The 21,880-nt window shown below is 46.4% G+C and overlaps 2 protein-coding genes and 1 long non-coding RNA gene across 4 annotated transcripts in view; 2 read left to right on the forward strand and 1 right to left on the reverse strand.

Moving 5' to 3' along the window:
• The window catches only part of LOC308588844, a 108,728-nt gene extending 91,878 nt beyond the window's left edge, over positions 1–16,850 (reverse strand). Inside the window, exon 1 of the long non-coding RNA XR_014008921.1 lies at positions 16,485–16,850. This is a non-coding gene — a long non-coding RNA (uncharacterized lncRNA). The remainder of the gene's footprint in view (positions 1–16,484) is intronic.
• On the forward strand, positions 2,541–19,415 carry LOC308588718 (uncharacterized protein). 2 transcript variants are annotated; one of them, XM_081197338.1, is made up of 7 exons: positions 2,541–3,101; positions 4,256–4,748; positions 4,945–5,026; positions 5,310–5,392; positions 9,602–9,728; positions 13,919–15,570; positions 19,143–19,415. In XM_081197338.1, exons 2-6 carry the CDS (start codon positions 4,347–4,349, stop codon positions 15,514–15,516), a joined length of 2,292 nt encoding a protein of 763 aa, XP_081053464.1. In that variant the 5' UTR covers positions 2,541–3,101; positions 4,256–4,346; the 3' UTR covers positions 15,517–15,570; positions 19,143–19,415. The 2 variants fall into 2 exon arrangements, with proteins under 2 accessions (XP_081053464.1, XP_081053465.1); XM_081197339.1 differs by lacking the exons at positions 2,541–3,101; positions 4,256–4,748; positions 4,945–5,026; positions 5,310–5,392; positions 9,602–9,728 and adding an exon at positions 13,475–13,505.
• Positions 7,568–21,880, forward strand: part of LOC308588737 (uncharacterized protein) — a 37,609-nt gene continuing 23,296 nt past the window's right edge. Inside the window, exon 1 of the mRNA XM_081197379.1 lies at positions 7,568–8,094. The gene's annotated coding sequence lies outside the window, so the exon portion shown is untranslated. The remainder of the gene's footprint in view (positions 8,095–21,880) is intronic.

Raw genomic sequence — 21,880 nt, forward strand, 5'->3', positions numbered from 1 at the left:
CCATACACAGGTTTGTTAATTTGTTAAAATATGTTGAATTGTGACATTATGGTCATTTATATTACTTAGAATATGTACAACTGATGAAGCCCATGAGAGTGAAACAAGGCATTATTCTGGAAATCCTTGTCAAGACTGTGGAACTGTAATAGGCTCCAATTTGGACTTTATGAACGTATGTGGAACAGAAACTAGCAGACATTTGGTCTTTCGAATGAACTGATTTACTGGGGACTTCCGTCTATATTATTGCAATTTATGTGTTGTTTATGTGCAAGATAAACATTTGATATTGTGATGAGAATATATAGAAGAGTATTGTTTATGTGAATCCACAGACTGTTATGTTTTGTGTGTTTCTACATTCCAGGAACAGCATTCCTGACCCAGATTTTCACAGGAAGTCCCTAAGATTATTCCCCTTTCAAGCAGGATATGTGAACCTAGACCAACATGCTCCTCCTCCTCTGGCAGACGGACAACCCCTTCTCCAAAGCCCCTCCCTCCCCCACTTCCCCATGGGGGTCCCCCACACCACCCATCACTCACCAGGATGGCTTTGGCCGTCTCCTGCTTGGAGCACTTCAGGGTTCGGAGCCCCCTGAGCTGAGCTGCCTGGCAGTTCTGGATCACCTCCGGCAGGTACAGCTGATCTTCCTCCAGCAGCTGAAAGGCAAAAGTCAGTTCCTCACGAAGGGAGGGCTTCTCCACCTCCGAGAGTGCAGAGTGGGGGGCAAGGAGGGCAGGTCTGAGTCCCTGCTCTGGTTCTCTCCAATACTCACCTCTGAGCAACAGATGTGCAACCGCAGCACATCTGCAAAGAGAAGGACATGGGGACAGGTGAGTCCGTCTCTGAGCTCCTGGCAAGGCTATTCTAAGAGTTTCCTCCTGGATTCCAAGCCCTACTGCAGGGGAGGAGGGACTCCCCAGGCCTTGGGGGTTAAATCCTGACCTCCTTCAACCAGAATGTGGCTCCCCAGGCCAGGGGTAGGCAAACTAAGGCCTGGGGGCCAGATGCGGCCCAATCGTCTTCTCAATCTGGCACGCGGACAATTCGGGAATCAGCGTGTTTTTACATGAGTAGAATGTGCCCTTTTATTTAAAATGCCTCTCTGGGTTATTTGTGGGGCATAGGAATTCGTTCAGCCCCCCCCCAAAATATAGTCTGGCCCCCTACATGTTCTGAGGGACAGTGGACCGGCCCATGGCTGAAACAGGTTGCTGACCCCTGCCCCAGGCTAAGAAGATGGTCAATATCCAGTTCCACTCCACCCTTTTAAAATTTAAATCTCAAAACAGATCCCAACTTTCAGAGCATGTAAACCGCATGAATGGAAAGACCGCTGCTCCACGCACAGAAATAGGACTATAGTGTACTTCCTTCTCCCACCTTTAAAATAAACATCTAGGTAATGAAACCGACCCATGTCTGCCTTCCTCCACCAACCTGCACTTCACTCTTCGAGCCAAAAGACAACACTTCCCCGTTCCCAGGTGAAAACACCTGGCCTTTCATTGGTAGAGCCGCCACCACACCTGTGGTGTTTACCTCAGTGTGATGCAAGGACTGAGTGGATGGTGAGATGCTTTCAGCATCAGACACTTGGTGGGTTCTGAAATTACCGTGCAGGCCAGATTCACGACCCTGACGGGCTGGATTCAGGCCACAGGACATAGTTTGAGGACCCCTGGCCTACACTGACTGGCAGCTCCCCAGAGTTTCAGGCAGGGATTTCGTCCAGCCCTTGCAGGAGATGTCAGGGGTTGACCCTGGGACATTCTGCATGCCAAGCAGATGCTCTAGGGCTCCCCATATTTCACTAGTCTTTCAACGCTATGCTATTAGCAACTGTGGAGATTCCACCTGCCTCTTTCAAAAGGAGAACACTCACCTGGTCAATAGTAGTAGTAGTAATAATAATAATAATAATAATAATAATAATAATAATAATAATTTATACCCGACCCATCTGCCTGGGTTTCCCAGCCACTCTGGGAAGCTTCCAAAAAAATATTAAAATACAATAGTCCATCAAATATTAAAAGCTTCCCTAAACATAATAACAACAACCATCCATTTTCAGTCCATTGAATTAGCAATTAAGCATTTATGGAAAGGGAAATAGCATATTTTTGATGCGTGCACAAGCATGCATAAGAAAGTATTACTCATTTCTGATGAGAATTTTATTTATTTTGAACTTCGCTTGGTTCCTCCTTGGCAGCCAGTGCGATTGTTTCAGCAGGGCTAGAACTCAGGACCCGCTGCCTTGAGGGACATCTAAGAGCAGTTGGGCAGGGAAAGGTCTCCCTTGGGAGGTGGTGGACTCTCCTTCCTTGGAGGTTTCTAAGCAGAGATCGGACGGCCATCTGCCATGGATGCTTTAGCTGAGATTCTTGCAATGCTGGAGGTTGTAGTAGTAGTAGTAGTAGTAGTAGTAGTAGTAGTAGTAATAATAATAATAATAATAATAATAATAATAATAATAATAATAATAATAATAATAATAATAATTTCTTATTTATACCCCACCCATCTGGCTGGGTTTCCCCAGCCACTCTGGGTGGCTTCCAATAAAACACTAAAATACAATAACCTATTAAACATTAAAAGCTTCCCTAAACAGGGCTGCCTGTTTAGGGAACTAGACCCCTCTTGCTTCGGGTTGGACTAGATGACCCTGGGATCCCCTCCTATCTCTCCACTCCGGAATTCCAGGAGGAGCTTCCTTGCCTCCTGCAAAGCCCTTTTCCCTGCAAGCTCTTCCTCTGGTTTCTGGCCAAGGGAGGGAGATGCTCAGAGTCCAGCCAAGAGCCTCACCCCCAAAAGGATATCTGGGCATTGGCGTAGCCAGGGGGGCAGCTGCCCCCCTTAATCCATAAAAAATAATAAGAATCTGAGGTTCTGCCAAGCGAGAGAGGGCTGAGCTGGAGGGACTCGGCTTGGCAAGGGTTAAAGGGAAGTGAGCTGCCTTCCTAGAGAGGCCAGGAAGCAAGGGGGGGCCAGGTCCTCCAGAGCCAAGGCGCCTCCCTCCCCAGTCCTTTCCTTGCTTTGGGGTCTCTCCTGCAAGGGCTGCATCGCACCCCCCTCCTGGGATCTGGTGAGTCCATAGCTGTCAACTTTCAGATGTGAAAATAAGGGATCAGCAGCCTGATCCCGGGGACAGTCTACGGGATATCTAAGAATCCAGGATAGCAGCGGGAAACGGCGCTGGAATAAGGGAATTTCCCGCAAAAAAGGGAAGGTTGCCAGCTATGGGTTGAGTCTCCTCTCCCTCCCCCCAGCGGGTGCAGTGGGGAGACGGTGGGGGTCCCAGGGCTGCAGCAGGGGAGGGTGCCTGGGGGGCCGGATCTGCTCATGTGGGGGGGACCCCAAGCCAGGGAGGGGCCAGGTCTGCAACGCTCTCCTTCCTGGAGATCAGAGGATCCCTGACTCCCACGAAATCTCCCTTTTTAAAACAAAGAAGTCCCTGGGACTTTTAACTCTGTGTGACATCGCTCAGCCTCATTGCACAACAGAGGAAACATCTGCAAATGGTTTTCCAAAGCTGGAGGAGGAGGTGGACTAGCCTCCCCCCCCAAAAAAGAAAACCCCACATGGAGAAAGGAAGGAAAAGTAGGAAAGAGAGGCCAGGAATATAGAGAGGGATCCCAGGCCATAGTCTGGCTGCTGCATTGGAAACCAGTTTGTGTTAAGCTATCTAATAGAATAATAATAAATAAAAAAATCAAGGGAGATGTCTTTGACCCGGCCCACTTGGCCCTCAGGGGGTTGGCCAGATACATTCCTGGCCCTCAGAAGTGAGAAAAAGAGACCTCACCCCAGGAATCTGTCTGGAGAGTGGCAGAGAATGCAGAAAAGGAGACAGAAGCAGGGGAGTGGGGGGAGGAACTCCTGAGGACCCCCGGGTGAGGACCCCCACTAGAACCAAGCATCCATTTTTCACAAGATACAAATGACTCCCTTGCCATTCGGTTCTGACTTCATGCATTGACTGGAAGGCAACAGAAACCAGGTTGATTAATCTCACAGAAATCCCTTCAGTTGCCTCCACAGTTGCATTGCTAGAAGGCTAGAAACTTATTTCTTCTCCTCTTCCTGCTCTTTCTTTTGAAAAAGATAGCTCATGGTCTGGGATCTGGTGCAGTCCAGGCCTGGTTCCCAGCAAGACTCATCCATGCTTGCTCAGGGAACCATTCCCCCCCCCCCCCCGTCCTGCAAATTCTGTAACAGAACAATGTATTTGCTTTGTAGGATTTGCTACAGCTTCTCATTTAGAAGGGCAGAACTTGTCAGAAGACCAAAGGGTTCCTTCCGATCTCTCAGAGGCTTCCTGAGAGCACAAATGGAGGAGCAAGATTCAGCCAGCTCTGAAGCAGGAAGACGCCATGCCAGCCAAACTGGGAGCAGTGGGGGATTCTGGGAAAACCCAGTGCAGAAGATCCTGGGTGAGGAGGACACCCTCCGCTCAGAGGTGCAGAGCCAGCAGTTGAGGCAGTTCTGCTGCCAGGAGGCCAAAGGACCCCGAGAGGCTTGCAGACGACTCTGCCACCTTGACCATCAGTGGCTGAAGCCAGAAAGGCACACGAAAGCTGAGATGCTGGACCTGGTGATCTTGGAGCAGTTCCTGGCTGTCCTTCCACCAGAGATGGAGAGTTGGGTGAGGGAATGCGGAGCGGAGACCAGTTCCCAGGCGGTGGCCCTGGCCGAAGGTTTCCTCCTGAGTCAGGCAGAGGAGAGAAAGCAGGTGAGAGAGACTTCCCTCTGGGTACTCCCAAGGGGCTCCAAACAGGACAGAGAACATCCCATAATGCTCTGCTGATGGCCCATCTGTTTTCTTGGAAAGCATCCATGGAATGAGATCTCACACCCTTCAAGTCTTTGCCATTCTCTGTCTAATATTTCTCACCATTCTCTGTTTTGAATCCTTGTTTCTTTTTCAGGGAAAGGATCTCTTTGCAGAAATGGACCTGGATTCCTGTGAGGCAGAGAGGCCTCCGTCGGACACCAGAGAGAGGCCACTGGGTAAGGAGGAAGGTGGTTTTCTCCATTTGGTCTCATTCTGTTGGTTTTCCAACTCATCTGGGGGTTCTTTTCATCTTGTTTTGTGAGGAGACAGTTGTGAACAAGGGTCCAGAGGAGGGGAGATGTATTTCTGCACAACAAACATATGAAATGGGCACAAACGTCCAAATGCTCTCAGCAGGAAAGGCTTTCTCAAAGGCCCACCTGTAGTAAGAGATGCCCTGTTTCACCTGTGAGAGAAGCAGGCACTCCAGGCGTCCTGATCACCTTTTTTCTCTTGCAGGTGACAGAATGATGCTGGCAAGACTTCCTGATCCGTCTTTTCATGGGGGCAGAAGGGAAGCAGCGGCTGTGGAACCAGATCAGGTCAGGGGAAGCTGCCTTGTGGGGACAGAGGCCGAGGGATGGAGCAGTGTCATGGACCGGTTGGGCACAGAGGAATGGTGGGAGGAAGCAGCTGGGAAACCAGGAAGGGAAGATGGCTGAGAGCCCAAGAAGTAGAGGTGGAGGAAGGATGGGCGTTTAGAGGGGGGGAAAGGGAGAAGGCTGGGAAGAGGAGGTGTCAGAAGCTGAAGGGTTTACAGGGCTTAGTGAGCTGGGAGACACTGTGGCAGAATGCAGTGCAGAATCAGAGGCAGAAGAGGAAGGAGGCGAGTGGGAGAGGAAGGTCGAGAGGCAGAGGTGAGTCAGGATAAGGAAGAGCCACCGGTGGATCCCTCTCCTTTTGCCAGAAGCCACCCTCCCTGCTTGTCTCTCAGAGCCGGGAGACCCCCTGCAATGCAGGAATCTCTGCTAGATCATCCAAGACAGATGGCCATCCAAAATAGGCTTATTTTATTTCCAGATTGATCACTGAGTGCTAAAATCGGTTTCTAAGCAGTGGACAAATGAGAACAAATAGTGGCCTGGATTCACCTAACCAGCCCCATTGGCTGCAAAATGGGCCCTGCCCCCCATTCCTCCCCCTCTTCATGCCCCCATGAACACCTGGATTTTGGCTCTAGGGCATTAGGAGGGAACTCCCCAGAATAGCTCAGGAGGAGAGGAGAAAGTGGACCCTTTCATCAGGCAAACTGGAATGCTTGTGTAGGCAGAATGACTTGGAAAACACAAGGTGGAGAACCACGTATTTGCACAAAGACGAATTCCCATAATTAAAACTTAGAATAACATAAGCATCCAGAATTAAAATATGCAGCAAAGCAGTCCTGTTGAAACAACTCCCCTGCGTGAGTGCCTGAGGGCCCTGCTCCTGTCACTCACCACCTGGCCCTGGGCAGGGCCTGAATCCCCATAAGGACTGCTTGCTGCCCAGGAGGACTCCCCTGCGTGAGTGCCTGAGGGCCCCGCTTCTGCCACTCACCACCTGGCCCAGGGTGAGGCCTGACAGGCCTCGTAAGGACGGTTGCTGCTGCTGCTGCTGCTGCTGCTGCTGGCGAGGAGGACGCAATGTTCTTTTAAAATTGTTTTTAAAATTTTCTTTTTTCCCTTTTGATTACTTTTTTTTGGGGGGGGGTGGCATGGATGTTTGGTTGGGTTCAGGAATTAGATTTTTTTTATATAAGGGCTTTATTTCTTAAGGGGAGGGGTCAGGGCTGCCAGGTAGTGGGTCCCAGCCCACAAAATAGCTGGGGCATGTTCCAAGGGGGGGGGGGATGCACTGGGACAACCGATCTCAGTGATCACAGGTAGGAGGAGGAGGTACGTCAAGACCAGACCATGTCATTACAGAGGAGGCTGTTTTAGTCGTTGTTTGAGGACTATCCCTGTCTCCGGGTCTGGTCCTGACTGGACGGATACTAGAATCAGCAAGGGATACCCACAGGACCTGAAGGTGCTGCTGTGCAATGCCAGGTCAATGATTCATAAAACCACTGCCATCCATGACTTGATCATGGATGGAGGACTTGACCTGGCATGTGTAACAGAGACTTGGTTGGAAGAAGCAGATGGGCCTTCTTTGATTGCATGGAGCCCACTCAGTCCCGTGGTTTTCCATGGATCTGAGGGCAATGAAACAATCGCTGAGATGACTAGAGCGCCGGTGGCGGATAACTCATTCTGAAGCTGACCGGACACGGGTTAGGGTTCAATGTTGAGCCTACCATGTGGTGGTAGCGACAGCGAAGAAGACTTTCTGCATCTGCAGAAAACAGCAGCAGGAGACTTTTTCAGGTGGTTTGCAATTTAGCGGAACCACCTGCTACAACGGGGCCCAGTATGGGCCACATGATCTCCTGCAATGATTTTGCAAAGTTTTTTGCAGACAAAGTCGCTCAGATTCAGGAAGAGGTAGACTCCACCGTGGCAGCAGGGCCAGGGCAGGAGAGTGCTAGTGTCCTGTCTAGTCAAGTTGCGTGGGATCAATTCCAATCTGTTACCTCCGAGGATGTGGACAGGCTGCTTGGACGAGTGAAACCAACCACCTGTCTCCTTGATCCTTGCCCATCCTGGCTTATAAAAGCTAGCCGGGAAGGGTTGGGCGATGGGCTTTGCGAGGTGGTGAATGCTTCTCTCTGTGAGGGAGCCTTCCCAGACGCTATGAAAGAGGCGGCTATCAAACAGCTTATTTAAAAACCATCTTTAGATGCTGCCAATATGGCTACCTATCGCCTAGTCTCAAATCTTCCATTCTTGGGCAAGGTGATCGAGCGAGTGGTTGCTGAACAACCATAACATACTTCTGGACCGTCTTGAGGGGCTGGGAGCTGGGGGCACTGTCATACAGTAGTTCCCCTCCTTCCTCCTGGTCCGTATTCAGAAAGTGGTGGTGGGGGATGAGTGTTCAGACCCCTGGCTCTCACTTGTGGGGTGCCTCAGGGTTCTGTCCTCTCCCCCATGCTTTTCAACATCTACATGCAGCTGCCGGGAGAGATCATCAGGGGGTTTGGGCTGGGTGCTCATCAGTATGCGGATGATACCCAGCTCTACCTCTCTTTCAAATCAGAACCAGTGAAGGCGGTGAAGGTCCTGTGTGAGTGTCTGGAGGCTGTTGGAGGAAGGATGGCGGCTAACAGATTGAGACTGAATCCTGACAAGACAGAAGTACTGTTTTTGGGGGACAGGAGGTGGGCAGGTGTGGGGGACTCCCTGGTCCTGAATGGGGTAACTGCCCCTGAAGGACCAGGTGCGCAGCCTGGGAGTCATTCTGGACTTGTGCCTCCATGGAGGCACAAGTCAATTGTGTGTCCAGGGCAGCTGTTTATCAGCTCCATCTGTTATGCAGGCTGAGACCCTATCTGCTCGCAGACTGGCTCACCAGAGTGGTGCATGCTCTGGTTATCTCTTACTTGGACTACTGCAATGCGCTCTATGTGGGGCTACTTTTGAAGGTGACCCGGAAACTACAACTAATCCAAAATGCGGCAGCTAGACTGATGACTGGGAGTGACCGTCGAGACGATATAACACCGGTCTTGAAAGACCTACACTGGCTCCCAGTACGTTTCTGAGCACAATTCAAAGTGTTTCTGCTGACCTTGAAAGCCCTAAACGGCCTCGGTCCAGTATACCTGAAGGAGCATCTCCACCTCCATCGTTCTTCCCAGACACTGAGATCCAGTGCTGAGGGCCTTCTGGCGGTTCCCTCGCTGCAGAAGCCAAGTTATAGGGAACCAGGCAGAGGGCCTTGTCGGTAGTGGCACCCGCCCTGTGGAACGACCTCCCACCAGATGTCAAAGAGAAAAATAACTACCAAACTTTTAGAAGACATCTAAAGGCAGCCCTGTTTAGGGAAGCTTTTAATGTTTAATAGATTATTGTATTTTAGTGTTTTGTTGGAAGCCGCCCACAAAGACAAATACCCATAATTAAAACACAGAAAAAAATAAGCACCCATAATTACCCAATGCAATTCTGGGCTGCATCAATAGGAGTATAGCATCTAGATCAAGAGAAGTAATAGTGCCACTGTATTCTGCTCTGGTCAGACCTCACCTGGAGTACTGTGTCCAGTTCTGGGCACCACAATTCAAGAAGGACACTGACAAACTGGAACGTGTCCAGAGGAGGGCAACCAAAATGGTCAAAGGCCTGGAAATGATGCCTTATGAGGAACAGCTAAGGGAGCTGGGCATGTTTAGCCTGGAGAAGAGGAGGTTAAGGGGTGATATGATAGCCATGTTCAAATATATAAAAGGATGTCACATAGAGGAGGGAGAAAGGTTGTTTCTGCTGCTCCAGAGAAGCGGACACGGAGCAATGGATCCAAACTACAAGAAAGAAGATTCCACCTAAACATTAGGAAGAACTTCCTGACAGTAAGAGCTGTTCGACAGTGGAATTTGCTGCCAAGGAGTGTGGTGGAGTCTCCTACTTTGGAGGTCTTTAAGCAGAGGCTTGACAACCATATGTCAGGAGTGCTCTGATGGTGTTTCCTGCTTGGCAGGGGGTTGGACTCGATGGCCCTTGTGGTCTCTTCCAACTCTATGATTCTATGATTCTATGAATTAAAATGTGCAGCAAAGCTATCCTATTGAAAAAAAACCGCAATTAACAGGAAGGAAACAACAGAGCATTGTGTAGCAGATCATATTTCTGCTGTCTCAGAGGAGGACATTTCCCTTTTTATTTTAGGGTCCAGTGTGCTTTGAAGATGTCGCTGTTCGTTTCACGGACGAGGAGTGGGCGTTGCTGGATCCTGAGCAGAGAGCTCTGCATAAGGACGTCATGGAGGAGAATCGTGGGATCGTGGCCTCTCTTGGTAAGGCTCCCTGTGGGATCGTCATATCTGCCTGGAAATTCAAAAAATACCTCTATGGGACCAACGTCATATATTTTTACAGAGCTCAACAGCGCCCCCTATAACACCTGGGAACCTAACACCCCCACAATAAAGAGTAAATTACAGTTTTTTCTTTGAACAATCTTCCTCAAATTATTCCTTTTTCTACCAGGATTGGGCTGGTCTGAACTTCCCAGGCCATCTTCAATGTCAGCTTCAGAATTGTTAGGAAAGCTAAGTAGCTTCAGGTTTTTGTTTTTGCTCCTGTCAGTCTTGGGTTGACCAAAGAGACGACTGACATTGGAGATGGAGGGGATGCCATGACTGGGCCAAACAAAACCCATCCCAGAGAAGAGCTGGGCTTATGGAATCTCAGATAGTAGTAGCAGTGATGAGGATGGTGATAGTAATAGTAATACAGTGGTACCTCGGTTTACAAACTTAATCTTTTCCGGAACAGGACAGTTCTTAAATCGAGGTACCACTGTAGTAGTAATAATAATAATAATAATATTTTTTTTTCTACCTCCCATCTGCCTGGGTTGCCGCAGCCACTCTGGGTGGCTTCCAACACATATATCATCATGAAACATAAATAATAATATTCTGATGCCATATAAAAAGAACGTTAACTTAAAATGAACAACTTATACTAGTGGCTGAAATTGTGGAAACCTTTTGTGAAAAGTGTATTTCTGAGGTTTGATGGCTCCTAACACCACTTTTGTGTGGAGTAATACCATAAAATTATATAGCAATGGAAGGATAATGAAGAAGAAGAAGAATAAATAATAATTATAAATTTTATTTATATCCTGCCCTCCCCAGCCGCTCAGGGCGGCTAACAACAATAAAAAAGTACAAAAGTACAGCATAAACAACACTCTAAAATCATTCATTATAAAATTAATTAATTCAAGCCACTGGCAACCATTGGGCCAGAGCTCTGCGAAGATTGCCGAGGGAGTCAGAATGTAATGCAATGACTTTTATGAAGGGGTTTTTATTAGAACAGCAATCATAAAGAAAAAAACGTGAAACCTTTGGTTACCTTTAGCTTTCATTACGGCCTTACAATGCCTTCCCATGAAGTGAACCAAGTTTTTAGTTCTGCAGCTGTAAGAATGTCAAACCAAGACTGAATTATTGCCTCTGTTGATTGGGCTTTATTGCTGGGTTGCCTCTGATTAACAAGTTTCTTTCATCAGCTGATTTCCGATTGGATTAAAGTTTTGGCTATTCCCAGACCATTCCGGGAGTGGAATGGGATCATCTTGAAAGCACCATTTGCACACAGCAGCAACAGGACATGGAGCTGAATCCTGTTGAAATAAATAAATATGCTTCAGTATCTGGGAAAAGATCACCTGCGGAACGCTTCAGTTTGGGCTCAAGCATTTCATTTATGTATTTGGGGGGCGTTTAAAGTTAAAGGGACCCCTGACTGCTAAGTCCAGTGGCGAACGACTCTTGGGTTGTGGCACTCATCTCGCTTTATTGGCCAAGGGAGCCGGTGTACAGCTTCCAGGTCATGTGGTCAGCATGACCAATCCTCTTCTGGCGAACCAGAGCAGCACACGGAAATGCCGTTTTAAACCAACTAACTTGTTAGCAATCAACTAACCAACTTGTTAGCAATCACGTAACACACTGACAAAAGTCAACCTAAGCATGTTGTGCTTCCTTTTTCTGCTTATTTGGCGATAATGTTTGATAGAATAATTGAACAAACTTTCTTGGATTGCATTCTTGATTAAATTATCTTCCCACTGATAAATAACTTTATAATATTACTCTAAAAGAAGTGGGGTTATGAGCCATCAAACCTCTGAAATACACTTTTTTCCCAAAAGGCTTCCACAGTTTTGGCCACTGTTGTTGTTGTTTAATCGCTTAGTCGTGTCCGACTCTTCGTGATCCCAGGGACCAGAGCACGCCAGGCACTTCTGTCTTCCGCTGTCTCCCGCAGTTTGCTCAAACTCATGCTCATAGCTTCGAGAACACTGTCCAACCATCTTGTCCTCTGTCATCCCCTTCTCCTTGTGCCCTCCATCTTTCCCAACATCAGGGTCTTTTCCAAGGAGTCTTCTCTTCTCATGAGGTGGCCAAAGTATTGGAGCCTCAGCTTCAGGGTCTGTCCTTCCAGTGAGCACTCAGGGCTGATTTCCTTAAGATTGGATAGGTTTGATCTTCTTGCAGTCCATGGGACTCTCAAGAGTCTCCTCCAGCAACATAATTCAAAAGCATCCATTCTTTGGTGATAAGCCTTCTTTATTCTCCAGCTCTCACTTCCATACATCACTACTGGGAAAACCAGAGCTTTAACTATATGGACCTTTGTTGGCAAGGTGATGTCTCTGCTTTTAAAGATACTATCTAAGTTGGTCATTGCTTTTCTCTCAAAAAGCAAGTGTCTTTAAATTTCGTGACTGCTGTCACCATCTGCAGTGATCATGGAGCCCAAGGAAATAAAATCTCTCACTGCCTCCATTTCTTCCCCTTCTATTTGCCAGGAGGTGGCCATGATCTTCCTTTTTTTGATGTTGAGCTTCAGACCATATTTTGCACTCTCTTTCACCCTCATTAAAAGGTTCTTTAATTCCTCCTCACTTTCTGCCCTCAAGGTTGTGTCATCTGCATATCTGATATTTCTTCCGGCAATCTTAATTTTGGCTTGGGATTCATCCAGCCCAGCCTTTTGCATGATAAATTCTGCATATAAGTTAAATAAGCAGGGAGACAGTATACAGCCTTGCCGTACTCCTTTCCCAATTTTGAACCAATCAGTTGTTCCACATCCAGTTCTAACTGTAGCTTCTTGTCCAACATAGAGATTTCTCAGGAGACAGATGAGATGATCAGGCACTCCCATTTCTTTAAGAACTTGCCATTGTTTGCTGTGGTCAACACAGTCAAAGGCTTTTGCATAGTCAATGAGGCAGAAGTAGATGTCTTTCTAGAACTCTCTAGCTTTCTCTATAATCCAGCACATGTTTGCAATTTGGTCTCTGGTTCCTCTGCCCCTTCGAAATCCAGCTAGCACTTCTGGGAGTTCTCGGTCCACATACTGCTTAAGCCTGCCTTATAGAATTTTAAGCATAACCTTGCTTATGTGATTTGAGTGCAATTGTGCGGTAGTTGGAGCATTCTTTGGCACTGCCCTTCTTTGGGATTGGGATGTAGACTGATCTTCTCCAATCTTCTGGCCACTGCTTAGTTTTCCAAACTTGCTAGCATATTGAGTGTAGCACCTTAACAGTATCATCTTTTAAAATTTTAAATAGTTCAGCTGGAATATCATCACTTCCACTGGCCTTGTTATTAGCAGTGCTTTCTAAGGCCCATTTGACTTCACTCTCCAGGATGTCTGGCTCAAGGTCAGCAACCACACTACCTGGGGTGTATGAGACATCCATTTCTTTCTGGTATAGTTCCTCTGTGTATTCTTGCCACCTCTTCTTGATGTCTTCTGCTTCTGTGAGGTCCTTACCACTTTTGTCCTTTATTATGGTAATCTGTGTACAAAGTGTTCCTTTCATATCTCCAATTTTCTTGAACAGATCTCTGCTTTTTCCCATTCTATTGTTTTCCTCTATTTCTTTGCATAGCTTCTTTGAGTTATTCAATTCCCTTCGCCACGGCAAGGCAGTGATCTATGAAGGGGATTTTGATCACTACTGTGTATCAAAGAAAGCAACATTCAACAATTCATCAGAATCCAATAATAAATATGTTGGTTAATGACAAACAACACAGGTAAGGAACACATACCCAATTTGACGTGCATTGTAAATTAATAATGCTGAGTTTTTAAGTGAAAGAATAAGAGCTTTACTGAGTTAAAATAAACTTCTTCATAAAAACATGGTTCCAAACAGTTTGACTGAGATTACATACTGACTCTGCTCACAACTGAGGCGGACTGACTCTGACTGAAATCTTACAGAGAACACAGAGAGAAAATGGCTGCCTAGTCACTTGTCAGAGTGACTCAACAGTTAGCAGTTAGGCCTGAATGACTTTAGTAGACCCAAATGATTCTGCATTCCCAGCACCTCCCAGCCTGTTTCCTGCTTCTGCTCTCATGTGTCTTTGTCATACGACACAACACCCTTCAGTTCTTCTCCATTTATTCCGGAGGCTCTAATCCCTTTTTGTCTCCATTGCAGATTCTGATGAATCGGAAATCGAGAACAAAGGTGACTGTGAAAAAATCCCCAGAGAGGAGAAGCCACGTAAAAATTTGGAGTGTGGAGAAAGCTGCAGTGAGAGCTCCCATTTCACTTACCATCAACAAAACCTTATTGGAAATAAACTCTATCAGTGCATGGAATGTGGAAAAAGCTTCAGTCACAGCCAGAATCTTGCTTCCCATCAAAGAATTCATACAGGGGAGAAACCCTATCAGTGTGTGGAATGTGGAAAGAGCTTCTGTCACAGCCACAGTCTCACTTCCCATCAAAGAATTCATACAAGGGAGAAACCTTATCAGTGTGTGGAATGTGGAAAGAGCTTCACTGATAGCTCCTCCCTCACCTCCCATCAAAGGATTCATACAGGGGAGAAACCCTATCAGTGTGTGGTATGTGGAAAGAGCTTCAGTCAGAGCTCCCATCTCACTTCCCATCAAAGAATTCATACAGGGGAGAAACCCTATCAATGTGTGGAATGTGGAAAGAGCTTCACTGATAGCTCCTCTCTCACCTCCCATCAAAGGATTCATACAGGGGAGAAACCTTATCAGTGCATGAAATGTGGAAAGAGCTTCAGTCACAGCCACAATCTCACTTCCCATCAAAGAATTCATACAGGGGAGAAACCCTATCAGTGTGTGGAATGTGGAAAGAGCTTCAATCAGAGCTCCGCTCTCACTTCCCATAAAAGAATTCATACAGGGGAGAAACCTTATCACTGTGTGGAATGTGGAAAGAGCTTCAGTCACAGCCACCATCTCACTTCCCATCAAAGAATTCATATAGTGACCAAACCCTATCAGTGTGTGGAATGTGGAAAGAGCTTCAGTCAGAGCTCCCATCTCAGTTCCCATCAAAGAATTCATACAGTGGGAAAACCCTATCAGTGTGTGGAATGTGGAAAGAGCTTCACTGATAGCTCCTTTCTCACTTCCCATCAAAGAATTCATATAGGGGCAAAACCCTATCAGTGTGTGGAATGTGGAAAGAGCTTCAGAAACAGCCGCAATCTCACTTCCCATCAAAGAATTCATACAGGGGAGAAGCCCTATCAGTGTGTAGAATGTGGAAAGAGCTTCATTCAGAGCTCCTCTCTCACTTCCCATCAAAGAATTCATACAGGGGAGAAACCCTATCAGTGTGTGGAATGTGGAAAGAGCTTCACTGATAGCTCCTCTCTCACTTCCCATCAAAGAATTCATACAGGGGCAAAACCCTATCAGTGTGTGGAATGTGGAAAGAGCTTCCGTCAGAGCTCCCATCTCACTTCCCATCAAAGAATTCATACAGGGGAGAAACCCTATCAGTGTGTAGAATGTGGAAAGAGCTTCAGTCAGACTTTCTCTCTCACTTCCCATCAAAAAATTCATACAGGGTTGAAACCCTATCAGTGTGTGGAATGTGGAAAGAGCTTCACTCATACCTCCTCTCTCACGACCCATCAAAGGATTCATACAGGGGAGAAACCTTATCAGTGTGTGGAATGTGGAAAGAGCTTCAGTCAGAGCTCCCATCTCACTACCCATCAAAGAATTCACACAGGGGAGAAACCTTATCAGTGTGTGGAATGTTGAAGGAGCTTCAGTAACAGCCGGAATCTCACTTCCCATCAAAGAATCCAAACAAAGGTGGGGAAAACCATTATACAGCTTTAGAATCCAGGCTTTGGCTAATTGACGTGTATGAAGATCAAAGTATTATGGGCCTTAATTTATGATGAGTCAAAAAACGTGTTTGGCATAACCTTTCTAAAAAGACCCGAGGGATTTCTGTTAAGTATTGTTGGCAGGGACATCCCGAATGCCTTTAGAGAGGTATTTTTATATGCAACGGCCACAGCTCGGACTGGCATTACAAGCTACAAGAATTTGCTGAAATGGTTCAGTTGACAAATAGCCTGAGAGGCACTTCAAAACAAAAACATATTTAAAAATGGGGTAGATATATGTTCAAAAATACAGTAAAGTTTCGCTATCTATGCTAGCATTCAATTGACGTTGGAAAAGACTGAGTTGAGAAATAAGACCAAGGGTACATATTGATATAGGAATGTATTAGAAAAAATGTAAAGAAATATACAATAATAAGAATACATTCATTTGTGAAAAAGGAATATAGAACGGGATAGACAGGAAGTCCAAAGGGTTGGTACATATATGATTTTGGAATAATTTTTTGTCCTTGTTTTTTTTCCTTTTAGCATGTAAACTTTGTATACATGTTGAAAATTATAGTAAAATAAGCCTTGTGATGTAACATGATCATGTTTACCGATATAACATAAGAACATTAATAAATAATTTTAAAAAAGACATCTAATGCCCTTTTAACATGTGATGTTTTGTGTTTTTATGTGGTGTTTTTATGTTGTAACCATCCTGAGGCCTTTGGGTGTAGGGAATAGGCTACAACCCTTAAAGGCCTGGGGGTCTTTGACCCATCCCCCAATAAAATATTTGAGGATGCCACCCCCCAGTTTTGGGTGTGTTTTTCCCCCCAAACACAACCTTTTATCCTTCTCTTACAAAATAAAAAAATAAACACACAAAGGTCATGAGGAAAACAAAATACAAGAAAATACAAACGTGGACAGGTCCCATCTTTCTGTGCAAAACGCAAAAGTTTCTTTAAAAGAGGCTTTCCCAAACTTGGGTCCCCAGCAGCTCCCGGACTACAGCTCCCATCATCCCTCCCTATTGGTCCTGCTAGCTAGGGATGATGGGAGCCGTAGTCCAAAACCAGCTGAAGACCCAAGTTTGCTTTAAAGGCAAAGTAGGCTGGCCCTGTGACACCCTCTGCTGGACAAAAGCACTGCCCCAGAATCTGAACCACCCCCAGTACTGCTAATTGGAATTTATAGAGCGCAAAACTGAAGTTTGATCGGCACTTCAACCTCTTGGGAGCTTCTAGGCCAGGGGTGTCAAACTCAAATTCATCGGGGGCCGCGTCTGCAGTTTGGTCACCCTCAAAGGGCCGGTTGTATCTGTAGGAGTATGTGTCCACTCTTTATTATCATAAATTATTGTCACTGCATTCAATTATTACTGTTTTTTGTAATAATGTAGACAGTCCAGAAGGATGTTATGGTCGATTGTATCAAAGGCCGCTGAGAGATCCAGCAGAACTAGGAAACAAAGTTGTTACAAAGAATGAGCCCTAATGAGACAATTGCTGCAATCCTATGTGCATTTGCTTGAAACTCCTGTCGAAGAAAGTGAGGCTGGCTTCTGAGTAAACATACACGGCATGGGGCTGTAAATAAAATGTGGGAGGGGGAGAGAGAGAGCTCTGACAGGAAAGCATCAACATGCCTTGTGCACTCTCATTTTCCTTGGCTAATTCCCCTGCCCCCCCCCCCATATCGGGGTGCCATTGCATAGCGCAAAAGGCGAAAGAGCGCGAGCGCGCTGCCTGCAACTGGATCTCCAGCTTCTTCCTGTCCTTCCCCGAGGCGGGAGGGAGAGATCAAGGCGGAGCTGCTGGCAGGGCGGAGAGCGAGCCACCCAATTGTGTGACCGAGTGATGGAAGGGCTGCAAGGAGCCGAGTCCGATCTCCCAGGAATGTGCCAGCGGGACTGACATGTGCCGGAAGGCAGGGAGAACCGGCCAGCGCCGCTGCGCGGGCGCGGAGTCCAACTTGTGGAGCTGAGATAGAGAGCCGGGCGCCAGATCGCCTTCCTCGCTTGGCTTGCCGCGAAATTGCAAGAGGAGGAGGAGGAGGAAGGCGGCGGTGGGGGGTGGGGAGTGGAGGGGGTGCCAGGGAACACAGCCCCCTCCCATCACGGCCATCATCATCGCCACCCCCACTTTACATTTATTTTAAGGGTGTTTGGAGTGTGTGTGTGCACGCCCCCCCTCTCTCCCACTCACCCCCCCACCAGCCACCCCATATTCCCAAAGAACAAATTGATCATGGGCATCATCGGTCCTGGAAAGGCTGGCTGTGCAAAGATGGAGAGGGAGGCGAAATGAAGAGGAAGGGAAGCCCCGGGTTGGTGAAATCCAGCGCGGAGGAGAAGAGGACCCCTCCCGCAGGGCGAGTTTGCACCCCGGAGAAGATCCAAGGCTGGAATAAAAAAGTTTCTCCGAGGAGAAAGACTCCCCCTCCGCGGCACGGAGAGACCTGACCTTCCGCTTGCTCTTTTTGAGCAGTGAGCAGGAGAGAGAAGCCAGCTGCCCGCCTCGCTTCGGCCCCCGACGATGAAGGCGCAAGTTGAGAGACATTTGAAGCAGCAGCCACGTCCTTAAGAGCGACGGGGGGAGGCGAGTAGGGAGCCGCACCATGTAAACTTCCTTGTGTCAAAAAAACAAACAAAACCAAGAATAAAAGGTGAAGGCTGGCGGCCAGCGGCAGCTACACGGGCCACATGACGAGGTCTGGCGGGCCGGATTTGGCCCGCGGGCCTTGTGTATGACACCCGTGACCTAGAGTACCCACAGAATTGTGGCGTCTACTGGCAACACACATAGGAGAACAAATGAAAGACTAACACAAGGGGCAGGCAAAAAGCTGGAAAGGGCCATACCAAATGGACATCCGGTGTGAAGAGGTCACTTTCCCCACTGCTGAACAATGCCACAGGTAGAGGAGATGGAATGCTAGAAGTGTCTCTGGGGAAAGGGGAGCTGCTGGGAAACTGAACTATGGGCTCAAAGTATTACTTTTTTAAAAAGTTGCCTTTATAGGCATTGCCATTCCAATGGCATGCACGCATCATGTGATTGATTGTGCAAGGCGGGCCTTACCTGGCCCCCCATCAATATTTTATTCAAGTCGGCAGCACTGGGTCATGTGGTTTCCAAATTAGATAAAAGACATGAATCTCCTTCCTTTGCACATGTTCCAGCTTGTCAATATCCTCATTTATTCTTTTTAAAATTTATTTGCGTTCATCTGAAGATTTTACAATATAAATATACAGGATGAAAGTCCTCTGTGAGATTTATGTGAAGAAGCTGGTAAAATGTGGGCTGAATGAGGTAACTCTTAGGTGGATTTGACTGGCCGAACCCAAAGAGGACTCCTTCATGGTTCCTCCTCATCCTGGGGAAAAGTGACCAGAGGGGTGCTGCAGGGTTCTCTCCTGGGCCCGTTGCTTAACGTCTTGATAATTGACATGGATGAAGGAACTGAGGGGATGCTCATCACATTTGCAGACATCACCAAAGGGATTATAATGGCGTCCTCTCTCTTCTTCAGCAACAGACAGGGAGACAAAGAACAGTGCAAAAGCACAGCAGAGCGGAAGAGGTAAGACTGACTTCTGTTCTTACACTTTCCAAGCCTAGGAAACTAAACAGGTTCATGTTCAAAATGAACTTTCTTAAACACCCTTTTTGTTTAGTATCCCAAACCAAGCGCTGCCAAAAGAAAAATGGATATTAATTATGTATGCTACACCAGCGGCCAGAATCTTGATTGCACAATATTGGAAGACAGAAGACATACCATCAAAGGAATAATGGCAAGAAAAACAGAGTTGGCTAAGCTAACGGATAAACTATGAGAAAAGGACAAAAAGGACTTCAAAGAGTCTGGGAACCATTTACAGTCTATTTGCAGAAACAACAAAATGGACTGGATTCACTGGCAGGGTTTGAATAAACTTTCACAACTTTATTTCAGTTACAGATAGGTAGCCGTGTTGGTCTGCCATAGTCAAAATAAAAAAATTCCTTCCAGTAGCACCTTAAAGACCAGTGTGTATCTGAAGAAGTGTGCATGCACACGAAAGCTCATACCAAGAACTAACTTAGTTGGTCTTTAAGGTGCTACTGGAAGGAATTTTTTTATTTTAACTTTATTTCAGTAACAGATACTTTAGAGAAATGATTTGGGAAATTGCTTTTATATAAGAAAAGCAGGATACAACAAATAAAGCTAAATAACTCAGCAGAGGGGAAGTTGAGGGAAGTCCAGAGGAAGGGAGGGAAAACAATGGTAAATAACATGATGATTGAGATCTGTATTTTTATTTGTTATAAAATTCAATAAATATTCGTTTTATTTTTAAAAAAGCAAGTAAACAGAGACATGTGACATACTAGCCACATATCCAGCAACGGAAGGAGTGAATTGCTAACACAACACACATGATTGCAGGTGTTACAGAAATGACATGGGGTGGCAAATCTTTAAAGTCGTCACAATGTGTTCAATTCTGGGCATCACCGAAGGAGAAGGGATGTGTCTGCAAGCATTGGAGAGTGAATTTTAAGTTATGGTGGGGTGGGGTGGGGTGATGGGCTGAAATTTAGCCAAGCTTTGCTCTTTAGTAGAAAAAGATTGAAGGATTGGTTTTCAGAGTTTGGAATAGAGTGTTAAGAAGTGGGAGGTGAAAGCAGTGATGTTTTGAAGCAGAGCTGGCGATATCAAGCATTTGAGTGATTATCTGGGGATTTTCATCACTTTGTCTGTTATTCAAATCGGACTTCAAATAGGCTAAAGTCCAGCCAAAGTTTAAAGCACATACAAATTCATAATTAGGTGGAATGTGCCTTGACCAAACTTTTATTACTGGCTTTTGGTGGGAAAGTTGAGTTGTTGGGTTGTCTGAATGTTGAAGTTCTGATCTATTTAAAGTTTCAGATCTATAAGCCTGCTTGCTAAGCAAAAGGAAACAGGAAAGCATACATATCAGAAACGTCTTAGGACATCAGACTGGGAAAGTGGATTTTAAACTAACTGAAAAGGTTTTATGCCCTTGGGAATTTGGTCTCTTAAATCTACCCCTTTGCCTTCCTTGAGTCCCTGGTAAGAAAAGCTAATCATGGCTTTATTCAAATGATAATTTAGTCAGGTGATGCAACACTTCAAATGGTATAATAGATTGCTGAATCATGTACCCTGTACATGTACAGTGGCTACGTTAGTTTAAAAAAAGAAGAAAATAAAAGAAAAAGTAGGTTTAAACCAAGAGGTGACAAAGCTATGCTCTGTACATGAAACCTGATTCAAATTTCTTTTTGTAAAATTGGGAGCCATTGAGGGAACGGCAGTGAGAAGGACCCCTTTTGTGTGTTTGTGTAAAATGGTTGGTTGCCCCAAATCTTTGCCCCAGGGGGTCCCAAAGGGGAAATAAGGGTGAAGTACTGAACCATCAACAATGGAAGAAAGGTTGCCAATGTCCAAATCTAACATGCAAGATTCTTTCCACAGGTAAATTTCAGAGTTCTCCCACTCTGAATTGTCTCTGAGTAGTTTGTTTTTTTAATGGATTTTTATGAATTTTATCAGGTTTTGTTTTGTGTGTATATACGTAAGCACTATAGCAGGGACGTCCAACTTCCAAGAGACGTTACTAACTCCCAGTAATAAAATCCTACCAGTCATCTGCCCATTGTCTTTGCCCAGAGTTGTTGAGCTTTTCTCAGGGAGCAGTGACCAGAGTTGTGGATCCACCTGTAGATCGCGACTGACCTGTTGCACGTACCTCCATTCTAGGAACAGCATCCCTGACGCAGAATTTCACAGGAAGTCCCTAAGATGATTCCCCGTTCAAACAGGATACGTGAACCTAGGCCAGTAGGGTCCTCCTCTCCGGCAGACAGACAACCCCTTCCCCAAAGCCCCTCCCTCCCCCACCTCCCCGTGGGGGTCCCTCCCCAGAATGGCCTCCGCTGTCCGGTGCTTGGACACCTGAAGGGCGTGGAGGCCTCTCAGGGCAGCTCTGCATCACCTGGAGTAAGAAATCTTGTTCTGGCTCCAGCAAAAGTCAGGCTGTCAGTTCCTCTCAACTGAGAGTCCTGGCAGCGGGGAGGAGGTCTTTGGGATCCTCTCCCTCATAGCTGTCAACTTTTCCCTTTTCTTGTGAGGAATCCTATTCAGAATAAGGGAATTTCCCTTTAAAAAAAGGAAAACATTGACAGCTATGCTCTCCGTACTCTTGTTTCCTCCAATACTCACCATTGCTGGATGAAGAAAGTCTGTGGCACATC

The sequence above is a fragment of the Podarcis bocagei genome (assembly GCF_964188305.1).
Source record: "Podarcis bocagei genome assembly, chromosome: 6".
In the NCBI taxonomy this organism is placed as follows: Eukaryota; Metazoa; Chordata; class Lepidosauria; order Squamata; family Lacertidae; genus Podarcis; species Podarcis bocagei.

Coding starts and splice junctions, on each gene's coding strand:
- LOC308588718 (XM_081197338.1), top strand. CDS start 4,347: ATGGAGGAGCAAGATTCAGCCAGCTCTGAAGCAGGAAGACGCCATGCC. Junction 5,027..5,309: donor CACCAGAGAGAGGCCACTGG/GTAAGGAGGAAG, acceptor TTTCTCTTGCAG/GTGACAGAATGATGCTGGCA. Junction 9,729..13,918: donor TGGGATCGTGGCCTCTCTTG/GTAAGGCTCCCT, acceptor TCTCCATTGCAG/ATTCTGATGAATCGGAAATC.